The sequence below is a fragment of the Macrosteles quadrilineatus genome, unplaced genomic scaffold (genome assembly GCF_028750875.1).
Source record: "Macrosteles quadrilineatus isolate MER2022 unplaced genomic scaffold, UCM_ALF_1.0 Scaffold_41__1_contigs__length_1036756, whole genome shotgun sequence".
Taxonomy (NCBI): Eukaryota; Metazoa; Arthropoda; class Insecta; order Hemiptera; family Cicadellidae; genus Macrosteles; species Macrosteles quadrilineatus.
In genome coordinates, this window is record NW_026542634.1 from 580,892 (window position 1) to 608,161 (window position 27,270).

At 33.0% G+C, this 27,270-nt stretch overlaps 1 protein-coding gene across 1 annotated transcript; it reads left to right on the forward strand.

Annotated features, from left to right (window-relative positions):
- Window positions 1–816: 816 nt before the first annotated feature.
- On the forward strand, window positions 817–27,270 carry LOC129005891 (LIM and SH3 domain protein Lasp-like). Its single transcript, XM_054434928.1, has 8 exons — window positions 817–1,056; window positions 7,385–7,479; window positions 8,333–8,417; window positions 10,675–10,775; window positions 11,759–11,850; window positions 13,697–13,873; window positions 15,239–15,363; window positions 22,554–27,270. Exons 1-8 carry the CDS (start codon window positions 988–990, stop codon window positions 22,728–22,730), a joined length of 921 nt encoding a protein of 306 aa, XP_054290903.1. The 5' UTR covers window positions 817–987; the 3' UTR covers window positions 22,731–27,270.

Consider the following 27,270-nt stretch of genomic DNA (forward strand, 5'->3'; position numbering starts at 1 on the left):
TACTAAACCACATACCCCCTCCCTGTCCATGAGCTCGGGAGAGTGGTAGCATGCTGGTGCTGTGCTACTTGAAGATCTTGCTGGGGTTGTCGTCTCTGGAAGGGGTGTCTCAGGCGGGGCGGCGGATGACAAGTCGTGCTCCACTGATTCTGGGGGTTTGCTTCTTGAATTTGCCTTCGTCGCTCAACCGGGGAGGCTGCTCTCTTAATTGAAAACAGTTGCCTATCCTATATAAATACAGTGATTGCCTAGGCCTGTACAAAAGCACGGCCGCCTTTAACTCCAGGCCGCGGCCTTCGATCTGGCAACGTCGCAAGTGGTGTTGTAACAGCTGACTTTTTTGGAAGCAACTAATGGTATTTGTGTATTTACGAAAGATTGATTACTGGACTAAGACAATATTGACTCCGCTTAAAAATGTACAGATATAGATTTTAATTCATATTGTTTCAATTTTCAATTATGTATGTTTTATTTTTAATATTTTAATAAATGTATGTTCATAAATTAAAAATTAAATCAATAAAGTGCGAATTAATGAGCTGATGTCACCTGTCTGCCATGTTATCTTATGGGACGTCTGTTACTGAACAACACCACTTGCGATGTTGCCAATTCTACCAGGCCGCGGTCTGTAGTTAAAGGCGGCCGTGACATAAGAGCATCACTTCGCTTCGCTCAATTAAAACAATTGGAATAATTTTTGGTGGAAATTTACAGGTCTTTGTCGAGGTGAGAAGAAGAAAAACAGCCAAGTAAAGGCAAGGCACATTATGTACGAATGTACGAACATAGGGAAAGGACCAATGGAAAGGGAATGAAATGAATGGAGAATGGGCATTCAGACAAATTGTGAATGTGAACCGATTCAATTCTATCTAGCATCCATCCAACAAACTTAAGGAATTCTTTAATTAGGCTAGGCTGTTGCTTCACGCTTAATCTGTGTTAAGTTCATTAATTCTGTATGGAATATTCAATTTGAAAATGAATAAATCCTGTGCTAGATGTGAAAAGACTGTCTACCCCATTGAGGAGCTTAAGTGTTTGGATAAAGTAAGTAAAATTGTTGTCAAGTTTGTGACCTGCTTGTTCTTAACCTTGTTTAATGAAATGGGGAAATGCAAGATAAATATTTGTTCTATTTCGTATTAGGTTTTGTATTTAAATGAAGCAATGATGAAAATAATACTTTTAACTTATTGTCTTGTGTTATGGGCATGCAATGTTTTTTGCAACTTTCCCAAGATTGAGTAATTAGCCTAGGCCTACATTATGACTAACCAACCACCTAATTTGGGCCTAATATACTCTATGTTTTCATACGATTTCAGCAAATAATTGCCTGCAATTAATGACTTAATTTTTATCAAGCTAGGCCTTTTACTATTACACTGTGGAGTAAACAGTAAAATAGTGACTAATTAGGAAATTAAATGTAGGCTAACAATACTTAGCAGGTAGTTAAGTTATGCCTATATAAGGTAATGTCTTGAACACAATCATAAAGGTCACATTAGCCAAGTGTTGACAATTGGCTACTTCAGTCAACTCTTCCTTGTAGAAGCTGTATTTGAGCCTAATTAGCCTAGTGACTTGAATGTCAACAAATAATAGTATGAGAACTCTAAACAAAATAGTCCAATATACTATATAGTCTTAAGCCGGATCAAAAACTATCTCTTAGGGGTTTATTGACACTTGGGAAAGTAAACCTTTGTCCAACCAAATCAATAAAATTGTTAGGCCTACTTTTTAAGAGGCAGGTCCAAGTTAATAGCCTTGGTAGATTAAAATAAAGACTAAAGTCTGTATTCAGAGTTTTTCTTACAAAATTCAGATTTTTGTGATTTTCACATCAACTAGGTAGGGCCTAAGTTATTGTCATTGATCTAACTTAAGTTTAACTTAGGCCTACCGGTACTTAAAAATTAGGCCCAAGTTAGGCTTGTATACATAAAAAAAATCTAGCCTTCTATAGTCTACTTATATAAGTTAATCAATCTATTAAAAAAATGTTGTGAACAACAACAAAAAAACGCTAATTATTGCGACTATCATACATGGGAACTTATAGATTTTATCACCAGAAACTAGATTTTTTGCTGAAAATAAAAGTGCAAAAATTTCCGCGCTCTCAAATATTAACGGAGTTATGGCTGTTTAAAGTTTTATTTACCTTTGTAAATCAACTGACTAGTCTATTGACGATAATTCCTCACCAGAAACTTGATATAACTATTACATTTATGTTAATTGTAAGTGATTCTAAGAGTACCTATAGGCCTACCTATATTAGACTCACACTAACATCTAATAGGTTAACTAAAGAAACTTATTAATTTCAGCATAATGATTGTTCGGAAAACAAGGTAGCTAAGCTGTACGCAGCTAACTAAAAGTGAGTGAATGAAAGTGGTTAGTTAGTGGCGGCGGCATGACGGATTTTGACAAAATCTATTTGCTAGTTCCAGTAATAATAAACCTAATCCACTCCACAACATAGGCAACATGGTTACTTTAACCATGTAGCTTTTATGCACTATTATATCCTTTTAAAATAAGGATTTTATTACGTAGCAGCGTTGCCAACACAACTTGCTCATTTTACCCACAAAATCCGGTGGTATTTCCCGGAATTACCCGGAATCAAATTTTAATTACCCGGAAAATCCCCTGAATTCTAATTTTAAGGATTTCGGCCAACTTATTGGTAAAAACTGCGTTATAACAACGTTGTAACGGTGCATTGAGAGAGTTATTAATATTAATATCATTCTTATATTGAACAAAACAATGTTAATCGTCCATTTGAAGTTTTTTAAGGCTACCTTTTTCAGCTAGTCAATTGACCTAATTGACTTTTGGCGCACCTAACCAATATAGCTTTGACTATACTGTAAATAGGCCTACAGCTTATTCAGTATCCAAAAGTCAATGCCAATACAGCTAATACTACACTGTAGTTAGCTATGATGTTGTAAAAATTTACATTCAATGTACAGTAATACATCAAAATAAAACAATTGAATAACTACAGTAACTCCATTGATTAAATAAATAATAAATTCTCCTTATATAAATAAATAAATAAATTCTCCTAGATTTGTCATCCTTGCACATATAAGAAGCAGACGAAGACAGTTTAATACGTTATGTTAGTTCCATTCGCTACCTGTAGGAGCTAGGAGCATGTCTATGTTTAGAACTGGACTATTTTTTAATAACTCATTCATAATAAACGAATTGTAAACAAAAACACATCCCTATAAAAAAAAACTGGCCGTAACTAACATTGAAATTGTTTTTCTCATCCATACTGTACCTATGATGACTTGTCAATAAAAGAGTGATGTTTAATCTATGCTAAAACTACTAATTTAATTTCATTCAAATTTTCAAAGTTCATAATATTATCCAAAGCTAAAACCATAGACGTTAGGATACTTTAACCCTTTGAGTGCCAACGTCCGGGGAACCGGACGTTTTTAAAACGAGCCAAAAGTGCCGACGTCCGGCCGACCGGACGTTTTTAGAACGAGCCAAAAGTGCCAACGTCCGGCTGACCGGACGTTTCGTAATGATCGAACAGTTGTCATAACAACCGAATGGATACTCGGATTCTTTTAACCCATATATTAACATTGAGTCGAAAGTTACTAGATGCGATACATCGATTTTCGTTGGTCGAAATATCGAAAATTCGATTTTTACGAAATGTTAACCTAAAAATCGCCAGCTCCCGCTCGGCATTTTTAGCGCGACCTTCGGGAAAAATCATCGGCATTTTTTGAGCGTTACTTTTATTTCTCGCCTGGCACTCTAAGGGTTAACAGAATGAGAATACTTAATCATATCAATAGACGAGACAACCTAAATATAACATCTTAAGTCTTCCATAGTCAAATGAAAAATCTGCAAATCTTTCATTGTGTGTCTGCACTACGGTACTTGTACTCTCGCTGGGGAGTTTCCGAGTTCAGATCTAATCTCTAACCATAGATTTAATTAAACATACTTGTCAATAGTGCTTCGCTTCACTTTTTATTCAGTGGCTTCAGTTCCAATCCCATTCTAGTCCGTTATCCAATCCTAATCATTGATGATTTGCAAGAAACGTATTTTTGTAACTTATTACTGTTTTTGGTCACTGTCTACACATGCAACCAAAGTATTGCATTGTTGTTTGAAATACTTTTTGTCCAATTTTGTATTAGAAAAAATATTTTTAAAGTTGGTACAATGAAATACCTGGAAAATCCCCGGAACCAGCCCAATCCCCGGAATTTTACCCGGACCCCGGAAATCGGTAATGCTCAGCTGTTACGTAGGCACTTCTAAAGCCTATTACAGTACAACTACTATTAACCAATACAAGTAGACTTTTCATCCCATTATAAAATCTGAAGTTTTTCCATGTCTAGTTCGTTGGTGACACTTGCGCTAGTGTCGTAACATTTTGATATTATTGTAGGGTACTACAATCTCAAAGGCATTATACTGTAATAAATTCTATAATACCTTTATGATAACCTAGAGGCAAAAACTAAGATAGGCCTATACCATAACTAGATAACACAATGATTAGTCTATGAATACATATCAGTTATAAAATTAATCTATTCTAAACTAACCTAACCTAACCAAACTTGCTGTAACATAAAAAATAAGTATGATGCCAGAAAAGGCATGTGTGGAAGGCAAGTCGGGCTTTATGTGGCTTTGTGACTGCATTAAGTCCTTGAAGGTTTGTTAGATTAGGTAAGTTAAAGTGTAGGTTATAGTAAACCGATTTCATAATTTATATTACACACAGGCAGTTGTTGTGCTATTAAAATATTGTGTTGTACACAACGAAATAACGATTTCAAAAATGCTTGAACTTCTTCAGGCTTCGAAAGACATCAAAACTTCATTCCAGAGGAAGTCGTCATGGTAAAAAATCTACCAAAGTCATATTTACATAAATCACGGACGAACGCACGAACATAACACATAAACATTACAAAAACACGGTACCGGGAAACACGTTACGCACGGACCTGCCTATTGTCTAGACCTGCTCTCCGTGTGTAACATGTTTCCCGGTACCGTGTTTTTGTAATGTTTATGTGTTATGTTTGTGTGTTCGTCCGTGATTTATGTAAATATGACTTTGATGAATTTTTTACCATGACGACTTCCTCTGGAATGAAGTTTTGATGTCTTTTGAAGCCTGAAGAAGTTCCCCCGGGAATGAAACTGCAGTAGCCTACATAAACTACAAAGGATCACTTTTGACAGTATAAGGTATTTAAACCATTATTTATTACTATACCAGTGATCCGGAGGCTAACAACATGAATGTTTATTGCCCGAAAAAAGTAAATTTGAAAATCTATTAGTAAGGACCCCAGATTTTCCTACTCATAGTATCTTAGTGCATGTAAAACTTTTGATTATTGACTTTGTTGCATTTCGATTGGCCCATGTTTAGAAAATTGATTGCAAAATTACTGTAATTTTTTGCTGATTTTTTTATGTTTAGTCTTTGTTTTAAACACAGTTTTGCTTTGTCCAACACATTACATATTAGAATCTAGGTACTGCATATATTAAAGACACTCTGTAAATATTTTTAAATAGGTTAAACTTCAATTTGTCTTTTTTTATCAATCTGAAATGTCTGTCTGAGTTTTAACTATTTAATTTAATTTTGTATTTAGAGTAAGCTATGTAACTTAAAATTGTATTCAATGAGAACCAATAGTTATTTCAGTAAACTTTAATAAGTACTTGACTGGTTGAACTTGTTGCACAATATTTACCTTCAACCTCAATTTTTTCGGCGTGTGATTGATTGTTCGATGTGAAATTTGCTGATAATATTTTACAGTATTCCTGGTTCAATGTTTATTGTTGGTTTTAATATGATTCAGCAGTATTATCTTAATCAATTGAAACGGCAATACTGTTTTATTATGATTAATTCTGAAAACAGAAGATGTCTTTCGGTTATAAACTGTAACTTCTAGTGTAACTAAATGGCAATTCATATGCCTTCATCATTGGCCCTCTGGTAGAGGAACTAGATTGTGTCTGGTTTTATTCACAAATACTAAAAACTTAGCAGACACAACATAAAATAAAAACTCTAGCCCACAATGATAAATTTCTCATGATAATTTTAAGGAAGTTTTGATACATTATGGTATGCTGTATGCTTATTAGTTTATAATTATTAAGGACTATTATGATGTGTTATAGGTGTTTTTTTTTAAGGGATTTGTATACCTACTGGTTTGAGCTACCTACTAATACAGTCTTGTCCTACATGTTCCTTCTTAAAAGAGTCAGGACTATTTTCTCTTCTCATGATGATATAAATTAGGCCTACCATGATATTTAATATTAACTTTTAATATTTAGTTATTTTAAATTTGACAATGAAAAAACTTAGCATTTTTCAATTTCCACAAATGTAAAATTAACATTGTTTATTAGCCTACAAATTTTGTTTACTTAAATCTGGAATTAGTTGTCATGATTATTTTACTACATTAAAATGTATCATGATTTAATCATAATATTGATAGATGTTAAGCTGAAAATCAACTAGATCACCATAATCATGTAAATAATGTACAGATTAACTTAACCGACCTTCTATTCTAAAGGTCACAAAATGTTTTGGCATTCCTATCTTTGTTATGACAGTCAGCAATGAAGCATGACTTATCTTTGCTACAGATAGATCACATGTTTAGGTTATTTATCTACTATGTTTACTAACATTTTATTATAATTATAATAGGACTACTCTCTTCCTAGATATTATGAATAATATTTATTTCCACATGTATACGTTACAGCTAATGCTAAGGCTATAATACTTCCCCCAATATTGGAGAGGCTGGATAAATGATTACAAAAATTGAAATTGGTCTTAAAATAAGTGGCGATTAATAACACCATGTGCAGTGAAGATCTTGTTTTTCTGCATATCATTGGCAATGTTTTTGTTTTGTTAGATGTTGTAAAATATATTTATTAAAGTATTTATATAACAAAATCAAACATAGGCCTATGCCTTAGTACAAGTAGAATGAATAGTACTCTGAACATTTAGAATTAGTACCGTACAACTTTTGTATCAACAATTGTAATAAATAATATTTTGCATCGAGCTCACCTACAAAAAAAGAAAACTAACTTAACATCTAATAATATGACATTGTGGATGGACTCTAATGTATAAACCACTGTAGACCTATAGTTAGGTCTAATTGCAGATTAGTTTGATTCTTATTCAATGTATACAATGAATAAAATTTGAATGAAGTGTTTCGTTTAATCAAATTGAATTTCTTAGAATGTAATTTTAATCAACATGTTGTTGTTACAGGTATGGCACAAACAATGTTTCAAATGTCAAGTGTGCAACATGACTTTAAACATGAGGAATTACAAGGGGTTCAACAAACAACCCTACTGTGAAGCGTAAGTTTTATCCAACTTGTATATTCAAACAATTTTTATCCATTAGAACCTTGCTAGTTCAAATTTTAGAGGAAAGACAATATATTTCAAGCTATGGGAAATTAGAAATATAGAATTTTATTTATAGAGGTTAGAATGAATAAAAATTTAAATAATGGAGTCCCAGTTTTCAGTTTGAGTTTGAGACAACGGAGGCTAATGAACACATCGTGGGAACATCAATAAGAGTGTCAGTTCATGTTTCATTAGACATATTTTTTGTCCTGAATTCGAATTATTGGTAACAAAGTTCAAATTGTAAAGGTTGACTTTGAATTTTGGAGGTAACAGTTCAAACTACGGCAACAAAATTTAAATTGTAGAGGCTCGAGTATGTGGAAATTCAAATTGTAGAGGCTGCATAAGTGTAAAAATCACTTTTAATTATAGGTATATTATTATTTTAATTTTAGAGCTTTTCTGAAGGGAATATACAAAAATTTATTATTATAGAGGTTTTTGAATTATCGAGGTTCGAATTAGTAAGGTTCTACTGTAACATGACAGACAAAAACTGTCATACCGGTACATTTTTATACAGATTTTGTATTTATTTCAGTCTAAAACTTGTACCTATGTTTAAAAAAAAATCATAATAATCACCTTTAAAGTTGCCTGGCGTTAATACAGTCCCTACAAAATACAATGAAGTAATAGGATGTAGTACCTTAATGAAATACTTCATTTTGTAGTGATTATGTGAACAGCGTGTTTTACAAGAGATGTCTTTAAATGTATTGTTATCACTACTTTAGTTCCTCTACAACAAATAATGACTTGAGTAGTAGGCTAATATCTTTTGTAATATTTCTAGACACATTCCCAAAGCAAAAGCAACCACCGTGGCCGAGACTCCGGAGTTTAAGAGGATTGCAGAAAATACAAAACTTCAGTCTAACGTAAGTATAATAACTTATATAACCCAGTCTATTCTGACAAATCCTGATTCCATTTGCTAAGATAAGTTTTAATAACTCCTGATTATTTTCATACGCCTAATAAAATGAATGTAATATGTTTATTGTCTTTTGAATTTTTAAAAATTATTGACAATGTCATAAAATAGCTAAAATTATAGCATAGTCAGGGATTGTTATAACAATCGTTATTATTTTTTGTTTGTTTGAAATTTTTGTTTAAATTTGTATTATTTTAGAAAAATGTTATCTTTTAAAACTTTGAAAAACATTCTAAATGTATTTTCTGCTGTTGGATTTATACAATTAAGCATATTTGTCCAATCATAAGTACCAAGCTTATACATTAACACACCCACTGAATCTTTTGGCAAAATAACTATAGGAAAGGAGTTTTAAGCAGCATATTGATTAATGCAATATTTTTCCAAATTCAATTATATTTAATAGAAGACCATTATGGCAAGAGAAAGGAAAATAAAAAACTGTACAGCTTATATTTGCATTTTTATCACAGTTTGTCCAGACAATTGTTGCCTCGGGTTGGGTAGTGATTTAGGAAGTGAAAATTGTGCTGACGGAGTAGGCCTATATTAAGAAAATGTTTAGAGAGGTAGGTAGTTGTTCTGAGTCAAGTCAAAATTTGTATTTAAGTCCCCTCCGATGATGGAAACATAATTAGTCCAATGAGAGAGATGAGTTAATAATTTATCAACATTTTCAAGAAAAACCACAGGGTAGCCCGAAGGTAGACTGAAATAAAAATTAATTTAAAATCCACGATAAAGACCACTGCTGCTTCTAAACTCATTTCAGAACAAAACCAATCCAAATCACATATTTTAACCTGTAAAGAATTTTTTGCGAAAATTAAAAAGCCCCCCCCCCCTTATATGATCAGCTGTGCAGTAAGCACTACCACAACAGAAGCCATCAGGACATGCGAAAAGCAACTTCTTCTGTTCTTAACCAATTTTTAGTTAGACCGATAGCAGAAATACTACTGAGTAAAAATTACTCTAAAATTGATATTTTATTTTTTAAGCCTTGGATATTTAGGAACAAGAATGAAGGATCCGCATTTACAATTGATGGGTTCTTCTGTGGTTTTTGCTTGGCAGTCTTATTAAGGCTAAACAATATTCTTAGGCCTAAACGCTATTCTTATTATAATCTCTGCTTTAGTATAGACCTATAGTTGTTTGTTAAGTCAACGTTAGTAACATTTTCATTCATAGTTGTATGATGTATTAAAATTAGCCTAATCTGTTATTTTTGGTGAGTGGGCTAAATGTAATTCTAATTGAAATTGTGGTCGAAGTAATCTTAGAATCCCTTACATTTTCACCTGGGACCAAGCCTCGGTTGAATTACCGAGCTTGGATAATATAAGGTGTAAATCCCCTGTTTAAAACTGCTACAAAACGATTAGTGTCACATTACTGTGAGTGTTATAAAATAGCAAACAACTTAGGTAATATGTGTTTCATCGAACAGAATAAGAAGAAAGGACATCTCATCTTATGATCTTGTTCAAGGAAAGGCTCTAGGCCAGGATTTTTAATTGTAAAATAAAGGGGATAGCATTTAGCTTAGTTAATTACCTTAGGTGAAGAACATGTTGGCCATAGAGCACATAGAAGAAACATAGAAACACAAAAAAATTTTCATAAAATGGATTTTTTATTCACAAAAAGTGTGTCACATTTTTAAAAAGTTCACAAAAAGTATTTCCATTTTGTAAACGCTTTCCCTAAATTTGATTTAGTTTCCCAGGGGACGAAATATTGTTTGTGGCTATGGCCTACCTGTACTTCTAAGATATGCTAGCTGCTATCATCTTACCGGGATAATCTGTGTGTAACTTGATGTCTTGACGCTTCGGCCTGGTCCAAATCTCATTTCCTTGCTTCCTCTATCAGCTGTTTTAGTGATGACTCACCTAGTAGCATAGACTTTTTTTGTAATAATGAATGTCGAAAGATTCTCATAAAAATTGAAGAGATCATGAAAAAAGAAGTAAAATTATTCCAAACTTTTTAAAAGCCGATTAACAAAGCCATTAAGACTGTCCCATCTTTATCAAACCCTACAGTGGATCTTTTCAGGGCCTACAATGGTGTTAAGTATGCCACTGCACAGGTATAAGCCTTTCTATATCCTCAGTATAATTGGTTTCAGATAGTAACAGAATCACTTCACCTTTTATTAAATAATTAATTAAGTGTGAATATTTTAGGTTAAATACCATGCAGATTTTGAAAAGGCTAAAGGAAAATTGACTCAAGTAGCTGATGACCCAGAAACCCTCCGTATTAAGCAGAACTCTAAAATCATCAGGTAAGCAGGGCTTATTGGTACATCAATATTTTGTAAGATAAGATTTTAGAGCCTCAGGCCTTAAGCCATGGGAGCACAAACAAAAATCTATTTAGATATACAGACTCAAAACTAAAATAACAGATAATTCAACAATGAAATTTAACTAGGTCTATACTTTGAATTCAATTTCCATATAAACAAAATATTCTCCAGCATAAGCACTAAATATTTTTTTTTATTACTATTAAATGCATCCGTTTTTCTGCAAGTTAATGGAAAAATAATACATTATTGATAAATCATTTAACTGTGCAAAATAATATGCTCATAAATAAAATTATAAATATAAATAAATTCATAAAAAATTAAGAATATAAACAAAACATCCACTTTTAACTTTAGTTAATTAATATAACAAACAAACTACGTACCGGTAGTCCTAAATATTGTCAGACTCAGAATATAAAAAAAGGAAAATTATTTATATTTATGTTGCAGTTAAACAAAAATCAAACAATTTATTACACTTCTACGGTGATATATAAGGTATCCAATAATTTTGTAAAATACTCTGACATTTGAATATTGAAATAGAATGATTACATAGGCCTACATTTGAAAATTACGGGGAAAATAATAATGATAACAAATATTAGTGGTTAAATGTAAATAGTTGTGGGACAGAAAATAGGCATAACAAAAAATAAAAGGTTTGGAAAATACTGGTGAATAAATCAAAATAAAACCTTAACTGTCACTTGAAGTAGTGTTTTGGACCACAGCTGGTAGAACAGCCAGATACGTCGCCACCTATGTTTAACTGTAACCTATTTAATGTGATTTTGTACCTTTTTGAGTATTTTTATCTTTCCGAAAGAGAGGTACCGGAACACTGTTCCACCACGTTTCCCCATAAATCGAGCTCTGTTTATAGTCACTATAACAATATGTTTAAAAACACTTTTGTATTAAAATACTTTTAAATTTGCATTTTTTTACAGCAATGTCGCTTATCATGGAGACTTGCAGAAAAAGGCAGAAATGGAACAAAAGCGAACTTTAGCCAATGAAAATGGTGATGTCAGCAGTGGAGGTAAGTTAATGGGAATAATCCAGACAAGTTTAATTTTGTCTGTAAACGCAGAGTTACTTTTATGAAACATACCTAACCATCATGCCACTGTACCCTCAATAAGTTAATATGGTCAACATGGTAACCCTTCTGATTTTAGGAGAGGTAGGTTTCATATTCAGGCCAAATATAAGAATCTATATTCCCACTTGCAAGTTCTCTTGTCTTAGTTTAGCATTAAAGTATATAGGCCTCACAAGTTATTGGAAAAACTCACATTTATGAAAATGTGTTACCATACACAATCAAAACAACACCTAAATCTTTAATGACCTTAGCACTTACCTTGATTAATGAAATTATGTTGTTTCTTTGGATTCTTGTATTCTTTGTCTTTGAGTGTTGGATATTTATCTAGACCTCTGTTTTACAGTAGCTTCAAAGAGTTATGACGTTTTATCTTCTTATTGCATTGCATAGCTTGGTTATAGCTAGTTGTCATTAAATATTGTATAATACAGGGGCCCAACTGTTAATTTTTAGGCCTGTCATAGATTAAACATTCCCCCTTCTATATTTATTATCCTTACAGACGAGCTTAAGCTGAGGCAATAGCCTAGCCTAATTAAAGGATACTTTAGATTAGATACTTGATTTGACATAAGGTCCGGTTTATGTAGAGAATGTTTTGTTGGTAACAATTTTGTTTCTTGTTATTTAACAAATTTTTAAACCATAATAACCAAATGAAATTATCTAACTCATTTATGAATCATTTCCTTGTTGTATTAGTACAAAATTGTCAAGGTCAGTTTTTATATTAAGAAGATTTGGTAAAGTATGTTCTATTGAAACTTTGAAAACAATCTACTACTCACTTTTTTATTCAAATTTAGCATACTGTATCGAAATATGGGGATACACTACCAAAACAAACATAAAACAACTTCTAGTCATTCAACGAAATCTTTGAGGTGTATGGCGGGACTGAGCTTTGGTGATTCTTGTGAGGAAACTTTCAAAAATCTTGAGATTCTTACCGTTCCTTGCATAATCATTTACCGAGTTTTTATATATTTCAAAGCTAACATCTTTAAAACAACAAATGAACAAATTCCACTCATATGACACTAGAGGTAAAAGTAACATCCATATCAGTAGGCATGACATAGGCGACAGGCATTGGCAAGTCTTTTTTTTTTTTTTTTGCTCCAAGACTTTGGAACCATCTACCAAATCAATTTCAAAATTTTCCTCTTAATTTATTTAAAAAGAAGTTGAAGAAAGTTTTAATTAAGCTCTGTTTGTTCACAATAGATGAATTTTGGCTAGTGACGAAAGATGAATTTAATTTACTAATTATAGAATTTTAGAATATGTTATAAGGTGAAGAAGTTAAATTATGTTTATGTTTAAGTTTAGGATTAATTGAAGAGTTAGGAGATACTAATGTAACATATTATGTATTTACTAACAATAAAGCTCTTGTATCTTGTATAGGACTATCAAGGCCATCGTAGAACACAACCTAGGATGGCTTAGTTTACTAACAAGTTAACCACAAATCATAAAATTTACCCTAAACAAATATAAAAATTTGTAGTTAACATTAGCGCTCTCAAATATCACCAACACAAAACAAAAATAAAAACACACTTAAGATTTTTCAATAGGATGAGAAGTTTACGTACACTCCTTAAAGTTACATGGATTTACACTTGTTAGGAGAGTTTATTATTAAGGAACCTAGATAAAGACTCCCAGCTTGGGAATAGCTTTTGTAATTGCCGTACTGTGCCAGGTGTTATCTACAATAAAGCTTTGTCTATTAATAATCCAAAAGCTTACACAATGATAATGAAATCAGGTGTCGTGCCAGTAAAGAAACCAGTGGAACAGATGCAGCCTCCCAGTTACACAGCTCCGCCCAATCCTGGCAAAATAGCAGACTACGATCCTCTGCAGGGGAGAGGAGGAGGTCCACACACCCCCTACTCAGCTCGTCAGTCATCGACTGTCATATACACATCTGACCGTGGACCAGGTAAAATACTCACCTAAAATACACCCTTAATAAATCTGGTATCCGATACTGAGTGTCCAGCCAACTAGGAAAAAACCGCATGTGAAATCTGTATGGGACCAGAAAATACAGGGGAATAATCACCCATAGTCTATATTTGAGCATCCATCCATTGACACCATTCCATTTAAATTACTTTTCAATAACATTGTGTGAAGTAAGAAAATCACGGTCGCTGAGGATAATTATTGTCTCTTGTTGAACAACCCTGATGTAGTAGAGACTGCAAGAGATACTCTTGGATGTTGCCGAAATGGCAAGAGATCATTATGGTGTTGCTTTAATTCTAACGTTATCAGTTACACTAAGCTTTGAACTGATTCAAAATAAACTAAATAATAGTGAGAATATATGTTTATGAAAATTACAAAGGCTATTCTATTTTAGAATTTCACTTTGATTTGGGATTTGGATTAATAGGATTCAATTTGAGATTAAAAACTCCTGGATTTGATCACTAATGTCCGTACTAAAAACAATGAACCAAAACCGTTATTAAATTTGCAGTAATCAATATAAAAAAGTGACTATGTAAATGTTTTTCCTTTTTGAATTGGTGCCAATTTAAGTTCTTTGAACGCTTTCATGTCTTGAAGTTAGTGATCATATCTTAATGGCAAGTTTTGACCAAAAACATTTGAATTTGGAACCTGGATTAGAACTTGATTGTCATGGCTTGCTGGACACCCTGGAACTAATCCTATCAGTTGATTGCAATAGTATTAACATCAATGTGTATGATCTCTGCAAGTCAAGTCAAATAATCTTTATTCATAAGGTATATATAAATGTACATTGAATGACAAATGTGTACACATGCAATTTATAATTTTTACTCGCATCATGCGTAAACGGGCTCACAGCTCTCTATAGCACTAGCTAAATATTGTTGTGTGCTTTGAATCATTTATTGTCCTACAATAAAGTAGATCTGACTTTGTGTATAGCTTTTCATCAAATTTTATGAATTACTAAGTTAATTTTGTTGTGTGTTTTTTACCCTAAATTCTATCACAATGTAATAATTGGCTGAAAATTAAATTCAGGATAATTTAATCTATTTAAAACTCTTAAATAAGGCCCTTATTTCAATAATATATCAGGGGAAGTATTGGAAATGTGCCAAAACGACCTTTATTTTTCACCTTTAATCTGAAGATGATGGTGGGGTTTTCAACGGTAAAGTGTTAATGATTTATCTAAACTAATCCACCTAACTTAACTCAGGCAAGACTGGTAAAACATTGACTTGAGCTACTGAAGGGAATAAACTGAAATTCAAATGTTAACTTAGTTGTTTCCATATTTTTTGGTTTTTTTTCCTAGTTCACTCACACCAAGAACGTAAAATTGGATCAATCGCAGATCTGGACCCAGTAAATGATTTCTACGGCTCTCTCAGTGCAGACTACAACTCACATCCCCACCCACCAGCTCCAAAAACAACTGGGGTGAGTTCACATATTGTATGATCAAATACAGGGTGAGTTTTAAATGAGTTCCCTCCCTACTTTTTTCTACATTTCTTAAGATATCATCTCCGGACCACGTCAGATCATTGCAGAGTAGTAAGTACTTCACTTTGACTGGGTATGCATTTTTGGCCGCCATCTTGGATCCACCATATTGGATACAAAGTTTTTTTTTTTCAAATGTAAAGGTAAGGTTTCAACCCATTATTTCAGACTAGAATTTTACGCTGATTACAATGCCGCAATTAGTTTTTAAAAATCTTGATCCGTTCTAAAGTTATGAGGACTCTTTATACCTTTATTTTTAGCCCAATTTAACATTGTGCATTTACAAACTAAGGCCATAATCTCAAAATAGTATTAGATAAAGATAAGTATACACCACCATTCATTGTCGACCTATTTTCACTTGGTTATGACGGATGTAATTTTTTCGGCCGCCATCTTGGATCCGCCATTTTGAAATGTAACAAATTAATTTAAATATGAATGTGGTGTTGTGACCCATCATTTTGAACTACTTTTTTATGCTGGGCTCAATGCCGCAATCCGTTTTTCATTTGCATCTTTGGTTTTTGAAATATTGAAATTTTAAATAAGAGAATTTTAATATTTCATCAAGAAAGCTTGATAACCAAAAACGGATTGCGGCATTGAGTTCAGTATAAAAAAGTAGTTCAAAATGATGGGTCACAACATCACCTTCGTATTTAAATTAATTGATCACATTTCAAAATGGTGGATCCAAGATGGCGGCCGAAAAAATTTCATCCGTCATAACCAAGTGAAAATAGGTCGACATTGAATGGTGGTGTATACTTATCTTTATCTAGCACTATTTTGAGATTATGGTCTTAGTTTGTAAATGCACAATGGTAAAATGGGCTAAAAATAAAGTTATAAAAAGTCCTCATAAATTTAGAACGGATCAAGATTTTTTTAAAACTAATTGCGGCATTGTAATCAGCGTAAAATTCTAGTCTGAAATAATGGGTCACAACATTACCTTTACCTTTAAACAAAAAAACTTTGTATCCAATATGGCGGATCCAAGATGGCGGATCCAAGATGGCGGCCAAAAATGTATACCCAGTCAAAATGAAGAACTTACTACTCTACAATGATCTGATGTGATGTAGAAAAAAGTAGGGGGGGAACTCATTTAAAACTCACCCTGTATATCTCTGCAATTAGGTGTTTTGCAATTTTATACTGCTATACAACGCTTTGTTCTAAATAAAATGCTCAGTAAGCAAGTACATTATAAGCCCACTTATCTAGCATCTGAAGCATCTGATGGTCCAGCACTTTCAATTCTCCGGCATCGGTCAAAGGTGGTTTTGTCAGAGTCAAAAGCGATTGTTAGAGTCAGAAAAGAAGTGATCGGTTGATATCAGAAGCGATTGCTTTTCAGCATTTTATATTATTATCAAGACAAGGGAAATTACAATAAAACGCGGAATGATGACACGCTGGCCAACGATTTCACTTTGACACCCAAAAAATTAGTGGAATGTTTACTAAAATTCACAAATTCTTTTCTTTCATCATAACAGCTGTTTTAAGAAGACATGCAAAACAATTAATAGTAAGGCCCCTATTAGCCGTGAGCAACATGTGGCGCAGCTAGTGGAGCCGCCGGTGTCGGACGTGTAGAGGAGCATGGAGTCAAATGGTGCCTATTAGCCGCAGAGAGACCTGTGGCGCCGCCGAAAAAGCTGCCCGAGGTGTTGCCGGGAGTGATTTTGCCTGGCAACATGTGTCGCGACCGGTTTTGTGTCCAGGCAGTCGCGGGGCATTGCAGTATATGGAGCCTATTAGCCGTGGGCAACATGCGACGCCACTGACTGCGCTCGCATGCACTATTAACGTGAAAACGAAGCCTGTCACATAGTCTACATCATGGTTTGAGTCGATTGAGACGTGCCTCGCCATATTGCTGTTCTATTCAATAGTGACTTCTGTTCACTTTGTTTACCAGTGACCTTTTTAACAGTGTATTATTTCCTTTTTTGTCATTAGCGTTTTTAATTGTCTTTAGTTTAGATAAACAATGTCTAGTGCTAATAGTGACGTGCAAATTGTGGATGCAGTCACTCAATGTCATGTTTGACACTAGAGTGTTGTGGTGAATTCCGCTGTTTGAGCGAGCTACGAATGTGTCGCACGACTAGTGTCCAGGTTCCAAACGCTGCGGGTCACCGGCGGCTCCACTAGCTGCGCCACATGTTGCTCACGGCTAATAGGGGCCTAATTTGGAGCTTTCAGCAATCCGGCACTGCTGAATTCCCCAACAAGCTGAACTAGGGATTGTACTGTACTATGCTTAAATCCTTCTTAACTTAAGTATAATATCAAAACTACTGTAGCCATTTAAATTTCTTGGTTAGATAGAACTAATATGTTTTAATAGAAAACTGTAAGACTTATTCTTGTCACATGCCGGTTTAGGAAATAAATGTGTTGCATAGTAAATAAACATTTACATTTTATTATCTGTTATTCTATAAAAAAAACTTTACAAAATAGTTTGTAAGTTAAATTTGTGCTTGATTTGCAACAACTGTTGAATTGTCAGTATAATTATTCTTTTGACATGACTACTAAAAACAGAGTGTCTAGTAGGAGGGAAAAACAGGAAATGTCATGAATTAGTATTGAATTTCAAAATGGTCTTGAAAAGTCAGGATTTAGTCTATTTTGTTGTCACAATAAAAAAGGTAATAAATTATATACCATTCTAGTGGAAATTTAGAACTACAACAAAGTTCAGTTTATGGAGAACAAAATATCTCTCAAATTTTGCTGTCCCGAAAAGAGGTACCTACCTTTTTTTATCTTATGGAGAAATAAAATAGGGCAGACAAGAGGTCCCTTTTCTGAAATATGATTTTTACGACATGTTTCGATAAAACAATTATTTAAATTTAAATGAAAACTACCTGAGTTAATACAAAAATTGGTATTGCCTCCAAAGAGGACATTATAAGGTTTCTTTTGATACCAAATTTGTTTCTTGAATACAAAAAAAAAATGTTTTATGCATTTTTAAAATTTTCAAAATAGTTTTTTCTCAAAATGACCCATTTTATAACAAAACTTCAACAACAAAAATCGTAGATGCATGGGACTTGAGCCAAGTGATTCTGAATTTAATTAGGAATTCAAATATACAGGGTGGCTGGTCATCAGTGTGACAAATTTTTTTGGCGTAAGTACAAAGTACATGCAGTGTAATGATGCATATAAAAGGTTCCAAGTCCAAAAATTAGCTTCCCAAAGAATTATTTTTTGTTTTTCAAAAATAACTATGTTTTCAAACTTAATACAGCTATTTCTCAATTACCTGTAAATGGATTTGAGTAGTCAATGTCATTTTCGTGTTCTACATTAAATTTTGAATAAGAATAATAGAAAATGACGGAGGATCAGTTGTAAAAACTCCATTGTAAATAGATTCAAAGATAAAAATTAAGATGTTTGATAAAAATTTAAAAACATTGGTCTATTGTATTTGTTCACACCCTGTATACAAGAAAGTGTTTGAATATGTTAAAAACTGTGCCATTTTATAAGCTTTCTAACCATATGCTACACTAATTAGGTTTAGATAATCTGTTGTTTGTTTTAGTGGTTTGAATACTAGAAAAAAGGGTGTCTTTACCATTTAAAACATAGAAAGCCGGCATGTATTAAGCAAAAGTTGTATTTTTGTTTCAGCTTGAACAGTAAAAACAGTAAAAAAGTTCCCTGTTTTCTGGTATTCAAACCACTAAAACAAACAACAGAATATCTAAACCTCAATAGTGTAGCATATGGTTAGAAAGCTATAAAATGGCAAAGTTTTTAACATATTCGGACACTTTCTTGTATACAGGGTGTGAACAAATACAATAGACCAATGTTTTTTTAAATGTTTATCAAACATCTTAATTTTTATCTTTGAATCTATTTACAGTGGAGCTTTTACAACTGATCCTTTTATACGGAACCTTTTATATGCATCATTACACTGCATTTACTTTGTACTTACGCCAAAAAAAATTTGTCACTGATGACCAGCCCACCCTGTATAACTCAAAATCGAAGATTCCCAACAAGAGCTCCCCTTTTGCTTTCCAAGTCACATTTTTAATCATACCACAACTCAGGGACTAAAACATGGATTTTAATTATTTCAGACGTTCAACTTATAAAGAGGTCTTTAACTAAACAATGATGTAAATACCTGCATTTATGTGATCAATGTGTTGCCAAATTGCAACCGGTTTTGACTCACAAAGGACTCATCGGTAGTAGAAATATTGGTAGAATCAAATTAGTAGAAATATTGGTAGAATCAAATTAGTAGAAATATTGGTAGAATCAAATTAGTAGAAATATTAGAACAAAATTTACATAAACACTAAGCTACCCGTTCAAGCTGTAAACGAGCTCATAGCACTTATAAGAATAGTGTTGAAACAGAATTATTTTAAATTGGAAAATAGTTTTTACAACCAGAAAGATGGGTTAGCAATGGGTTCTCCACTATCTAGTATTTTGGCGGAGATATTCCTCAACCACATTGAAAACAAGCAGATACGTGGACGACTCCATAGTTCTGTTTAATGATAACAACAGACAGCTCTCTTTGCTAAACAATTACTTGTGTAACTTGTATAAAAATATTAAATTCACATTAGAAGAGGAGACCAACAATAGCCTGAATATTTTGGACTTAACAATAACAAAGAAAAATGATAATTTCACATTGAAAATATATCGGAAACCAACTAGTACATATAAGACCATCCACTCAGATTCCCATCATCCATACTCTATATGGATGATGGGTTGTGTCTATACAAATTTTTCTCTCTCAAAAATTAGCAGTTTACAACAGTTTTGTCCACAGACTCCTCTCCGTACCAATGAACACAATAGATTATACCGAAGAACTCAACACAATCAAACATAGCTGTTTCCAATGGTTTCCAAAGCAACCTGATTGACAAACTGATTTCCAAGCATAAAAATAAAAAAAATAAAAAAATAAAGAAAAGAAAACCTATGTTTCTGCGAAGTATGGTTCATTCCATAGCACTAAATTTAAAAATATAATGAACGGCAATAAAATCACAGTTTTCTTCAAAACTGATAGTAAACTTGGTTCTTTATTAAAAAATCGTCCCCAGACACCTACTGCAACCTTTGAGAAAACAGGAGTTTGCCAAATCAATTGTAATGACTGCCCGAAATATTATATCGGCCAAACATCTTGTTCTTTTAATAAAAGGTTTAAAGAACATTACCGAAAAGAACTACAGACCTCGACCTTCGCAGAACATCTGGTTCCTCACAACCACAATTACACTAATATTGATAATAACATGAAAATCCTACACCTCCCAAATGACCGATTTAATACAAACACCTTGGAAGAATTCAAAATCTATAGGACCGTTAAATTTGACAGCCAAAACATTATCAACAAGATTTAATTTCAATCAAATTACATTTACGACACTGCAATCAAGATACTAGCACAAGGGACAGTTGTGAATGAAGTTATCAGTTGATCGGGAAATCCAGGCACGACGTCATCACTGACCACGCTGATCCTGACCGGCAGTCTAGACATAACCCCCGCCCGATGACGTCGTGTCCCGTTACCGTTGTCTTGTAGTATTATCCTTCGTTTTTAACCCTAAATGTTCGTTTCTATGTTCGTGTACGTGTACGAGTTAAATGTATATATTTATTATGAATTGACGACCTTCAAATGAAGCAAGAAGACATCCGTACTCGCCCATCGATGACTCCTTTGAGAGTCCAAACCGGTTGCAATTTACAGGGTACCGGGGAAAACCCGGGAATTATGCGTGAATTTCGTATTTCACCTGGAATTTTCAATTTGCCGCGATCGCGCATGACGACGATGACGTTTCCGTGACCGCGGGAGTGAACGATGCCGTTTCCATGACCGCAGGTGACGTCGATGACGTTTTCGTGACCGCAAGAAACAACGATGGCGTTTCCGTGACCGCGGGAGACTGGGACGACGTTTCTGTGACCGCGGAAGAGGATTATAATGTTTCCGTTACCATTGAAAAATATCAGAATTTTGTCACGACCACGAAAGACAGTGGTGATGTTTCTGTTACTGAGTGAGATATTCAGGATTTTTCAGTTATCGCAGAAAACGCTGATGGTGTCTCTTCGACAGTGTTAGATGATCACGATATATCCTCGAGTTTGGCTTAATTACTATGAAAGTACATAAAGACAGGGGTTGGTGTAGTAATAATTACAGAAAATTTGGTAAAATTGAAATGATCAGTATTATGAGTCTATTTTTCGGGTGTCTGTACAGAGATTCAAACAATTTTGGTATCGATATATCACTATTTTTATGAAGTTTATGAAGGATTTTAATTTTCGGATTATTTAATCAGTAATATATAAAAACTGAATACTTGTGTCAGGCAATTTTACAGTAATCATAAATTTTGTTTCTTTATCTGAGAATGCTCTTTCCGATAACTAAAATAGCGAGCTGTGTTAGCGCTAAAACAGCATTGCGAGAGTTGGCGCAAAACACGTTGGAAATTTTAGTATGAAAAGTACAAACTGAACTACCTGGATTTTTTTAAACTCATAAATTACTCATGAATTTTTCCTGGTGGGCCTGGTGGTCACCCTGAATTTAGCAACACATTGATCACATAAATGCAGGTATTTACACCATTATTTGGTATTTAAATGTGATGAGGAGGCTAAAATTCAATATAATGAAGATCTTTAACATTGTGATTTACGAGGGTTTCAAGGAGATTATGTAAAATTTGAGGTATCAAGGAATTTGCGATATCAAGGTTTGAGTTATTGAGGTCCTACTATTTAAAATGATCAATGCCTACTCCATCAAAATACAAACCCTGATTTAATTAATGATTTGGTTTCTGAAATCTACTGGAACATTCACAAACTTATATTTTGGAGTTTTCTTGGATGATGGGGACTTGCTGTCAGTATTTTCAATATTAAAAGGTCTACTTTTAGTTTATTTACTTCATATTACTTAGAACACAAAGAACACTTTCTTAGTGGCATAGTTGTATAGTGTTTATTTGTGAATTAGTCTTTGACTTTTAACTAGTTGGGTTATAAAATTGGTCATCTTTCAGAGAGTGTATCGAGCCATGTACGATTACGAGGCTCAGGACCGAGACGAGGTATCGTTCAGTGACGGAGACCTGATCATCAACTGCACTCCGATAGACGAGGGCTGGATGACAGGGATGGTTCAACGCACCGGCCAGACAGGCATGTTACCAGCCAACTATGTGGAACCCGCTATATAATGACAACACTTAATTCTTCCCAACTTATTCGCATCTAGCTTTAAATCTGTTTTCACCTCTTTTATGTGTTCTGGTGTATTCGCTTCTTAATAGTTTTACCGGTTTTGGTAATAATTTTTTACCAGTGATATTTCTTAATTGCGATAGCAATTTTCTTGCAAGACATGACATTCCCAATGAACATTCCTGTTGTATTAGAAGATAATAATGAAGTCAATAAAGGTTGACTTTACAAAAAAAGAGCAAATAATTTTGACTTATTTTTATCATAATGACACTATAGATATTTGGCTAAAAGAACAATGTTTGTTCTGATTATTGACATGCCTTTGATATATATAAGGTTTTGTCTTTACTTTATTGATTTTAAATTAAGCATTTTTCCTCATAAGTGGTTCATTTGTTCGTTTGGCTAAATAATAAGAAAGTTGTTCATTTGGCTAAATAATAAGAAAGTTGAATCTCACTCTGATAAAGCTACAGAATTGTTCAGCCTTCTTTAGTACTGTGGTAGTACACGTCTCAGAGTGACTGTTTAGTTACTGCATAGTAAGGAGGTTAAACAAACAATTGATTTATTTTTACAGTAAATGGTTGGTGTATTTCATAGGCATTTTCAGCCCATAAAATATAACTTCTCTAGCTATTATTCTGCTCCATATCTTTCCTGTACATTCCATACATCTACTCTATGAGTAAACATTGTCCTATGTGTCTTATACATTGCGATGTTTGCTTTCAATGGTACATCCCTGTAAATTCCACAAGTAGTCGAGCTTCACTCATTTCCCTGTCTAGCCATGATCTGTCTCATAATTTCATCAATTGACAACACTATACCAACTGTACTGACAACCACTGTACTCAAACTGTTACTTGAACTTAAGCGGTACCTCTTCCACCATCAAAGGTCGCTCCCAATAACCATTACCTCACCTTTCCCCAACCCTCTCTCTTTCATTAGCTTCATCCAATTAGCGTTGCAGCTCTTGAGCATTATATTGTCTATAAACATCATAACTTTAAAAATCCTGGTAATATTTTCTCCTTTTGTGAGGATATCACTATAATTTCACTATGTGAACTGCACCTCTCTAATTGTACATCAAAGAGGGCTTAGCTCCATAAAAGCCAATGTGCGCTCTCCAACCACTACCACTAAGCTGTCTCGATCAAGTCCTGAGATGTGATCTACACTTACTTGTACACCTCCTTGCTATAAACAATGTCATCGATAAAGATACAAATTTTGAGCAATGAAAATGAAGGCTTTAGCAATTAGTAATTCACTGGTAAAAAAATTAACATACAAGTTATTTATTTTGCTCTGCTTTTCATTGTATATTTACTCCATTCTTCCATTTTTACTAGTTCTAGGTATGCGAGAGGTTGTAAGATAGCATCTACTCACTTTTTTTGTTAATTAGAATAATACACTTTTTTGCACTTACTTTTAATTTTACACCTCACCATTCTTTGTTGTCTACAGCTAAGCAAATGTTATGACGGTAATACATCAATTTCCAAATATTAATAAAGCTTTTTCAATAGACACATAACTGTTGCTCAAAATACGTACTGAAATGTACGTATTTACATGGAATATTTGATAGGGAAATATCCATATTAATATTATTCGTGCCTGCTTATGACCTGTATAATTTTGTTTATAATTTTCATATGGAACAACTTGTGGAGGATATAGAATGTGAAAGCCTTAATTCAGTGAATGATAAGAAATTATGTATTTTATCAATGCAATAAAATATTTTGCCCTCCTGCTAGAAAAATAAGACCAATAGGCCTACAGAGCAAAATATTTCAAATACATGCAGTAATCTAATATTATTGACTGTGTCTGAAAACTAAATAGACCATTGTAATAGTATATTTTGATATTTTACACTTAAAACAAATCTTTTGTTGGCTACAGATCAAATTAAGGTATTTTTCCTTATTGTATTGGGTTTTACCAATAACATTTTCCTAATTAAGTAGATTCAACTAGTTGAGTAGGATTATAAAGTTTTTAGACACTTATTGAGCATATTCCATCACATGTTTCAATCAATAAATAGGCGTGTACGTTTAGAACACTGATGTAGAAAATACATCACTCAAATCTTATTTCAATTATGAACATTTGTAACATCACACGCATACATTCCAGGAATCTCTTTGGACCAAAACAATGATTATTTTTCTGCATTTTATATAGGTACACTATTTTTCTGTATTTTATATACACATTTTTCCCATATTCTAAGCTCATTCCTTTTACATTTTTTCACTGTTATATGTATTGATGTGTTCGTTTTTCTATTAGTTAACTGTAAGGGTAGTTGCGAAAAACATTGTTTAAAACGTGTACTTTGTAAGTAGCTTAAAATTTTCAGTTAACTGACTGACTAATATTGTCGGTGACAATGGATGATGTTGATGCAAACTGGTGTTTTAAGATACAAAATTAGTGTTCTTGCCAATAAGTAACTTAACTTGACTTTCAATTTGTTAATTCTGAAATTGCTTTCCTTGACAATTCCTTTTTACAAAATTGGAAATAATGTTGCACCCAAAAAATTCATAGGGTAAGGAAAAAGGAATATCAATGTTTTTAACAAACATACTACTGAGCTACCTCGGTATTTGAAAACACTAAAATTCAACTCATTAAACACCAGTTGCAGCCATCTTCTCTTATAAAACTGTTACTCAAATGTATTAGCATACCAGGATAGCTTGCTTAAATCAACATGATACTCAAAATGATTGAGATTTATACAAAAGGTAATACTCAATCCCACTTATTATATCCTGACTAAGAAATGTTAAAAGATCAATCAGTCGGTTTTTAAATTTAGTTAATACTTTCAAACAAACAATAATTTTGTTCAATGTTGATTGTTTGTTTAAGTTAAGATATTTGTTGTATTTGTTATATTTGTGTTCTTTTATAAACATGTAAACTTGTTTATTATAGAATAATTTTATCGTTTTGAGTAAGTGTTATTTGTTCTACCAACAATTCTACATTGTAGATATTGCTGTGTCTTAGGTACATCATTGCATTTATAACTCAGTCTCTTTCTTTGACATGTTTAATCATATCTGTAATCATCTCTTTAAATCAATGTAAATTTTTTGTTGATTGTTAAATCTTTGCCCTAAACCTATTTTGTTCTGTGTTTTGAAACTTAATTTAAATCTATTCCAAACGTGTTATAAATGCTTAGAGGATTCTGTTATATAACCTTCCTTATAGTATACTGCCTTTCTCATTCAATCAAAGTTTGATCACATCATAAATTAAAAGTATACTCTCGACCTTTGAGAATACACTTTGATCATTAACCTATCCAATCAGACTTTTAAAAAGAGTCAAATCAAAACCTTTACTAAAAAACTTGTTCCACTTTTTAATCATACTTTATTAGTTCATTGAGTTCAGGGTGAGCCGTTAATGCAATTGTTGAATGCCAGCTGAAGCAATTCCTGATTAAAGCTGTTATCGTTACCAATGTGTGCCTTCAGCGTCCCGTGACGGTTAGTGTCTTCCATGTACCTGCCTCACATAAACCTTACACTTTGAAAACTGTTGTAAGAGTGATTTTAGTGTCTTCTGTTTCATAAGAAACCTCCTATATCAAATACAATCTTCTACCTGTAAAAATGTGTTTGTGATATATGTATTTTTACTAAATGTTATGTAGATAGTAGATTTAATGGAATTCTATTTCGAATAAACTCAGTTAAGATTTTGATGTAAAGTTTGTTACATTCTTGCAGGGAAATTCTTTAATTGGTAAATTAAAGTGAAGATTTCTTTTTGAGTAAAAGTTATATTAATTTTGGTTAAAATGTTTTTGTGTTGTTAATAGTTGACAATTAATTCGATTAAGACAAAGCCATCAGAACAAGCATTACATTTACTGCAAGGGATTTTATTAATTATATCTGATCTGTTTCTAAAATTTGGTTAGGTTTACTCTTGTTAGCCTGTATATTGTAAGTTTTTATCTAGGAAATGTTACTTATAATAACTATCATAAAAGCATCCATTCCTTGTGATCCATGAGGCCTTAACAGATGTATCTTTGTATTGTTAATATGATCCAACTTAATTGCTACAGGGATTTTAAAAGTTGTCCACATCGTTTATAATATAACAATACAATAGGGTAAGATTGTTTACACATAGCATAGAGAATCAATTTTTCTAAAACTTCGTCGTATAGTAACATATACTTAATTAATTTTTTTGATATTCGCTCTAACTTTTAAGCCTGATTCCCATCGCAGCTAGTGTAAAAAGTATTTTTCATAAAAAAAGTTGTCAATTGTGACTTTTCATGTTTGGCCTAAATGATCTTGTAGCGTCAATTCACATATACTTTTAGCAACTAACATTTTTATAGTTAGTGATGGTGAGCTTTTTTGACCTACCTGTTGTATAGTGACAATTGACATGTCTTCCATTTGCAGCTATTTGTAGAGGCAAGAGCTTTATATCCGTTGTATTTTAATAAAAATAAAATATTAA

Excerpts from the sequence above, each read along its gene's own strand:
- LOC129005891 (XM_054434928.1), top strand. The coding sequence starts at position 988 with ATGAATAAATCCTGTGCTAGATGTGAAAAGACTGTCTACCCCATTGAG. Across the intron at positions 1,057-7,384 it reads AGCTTAAGTGTTTGGATAAA|GTATGGCACAAACAATGTTT; the intron begins GTAAGTAAAATT and ends TTGTTGTTACAG. Across the intron at positions 13,874-15,238 it reads CACATCTGACCGTGGACCAG|TTCACTCACACCAAGAACGT; the intron begins GTAAAATACTCA and ends TTTTTTTCCTAG.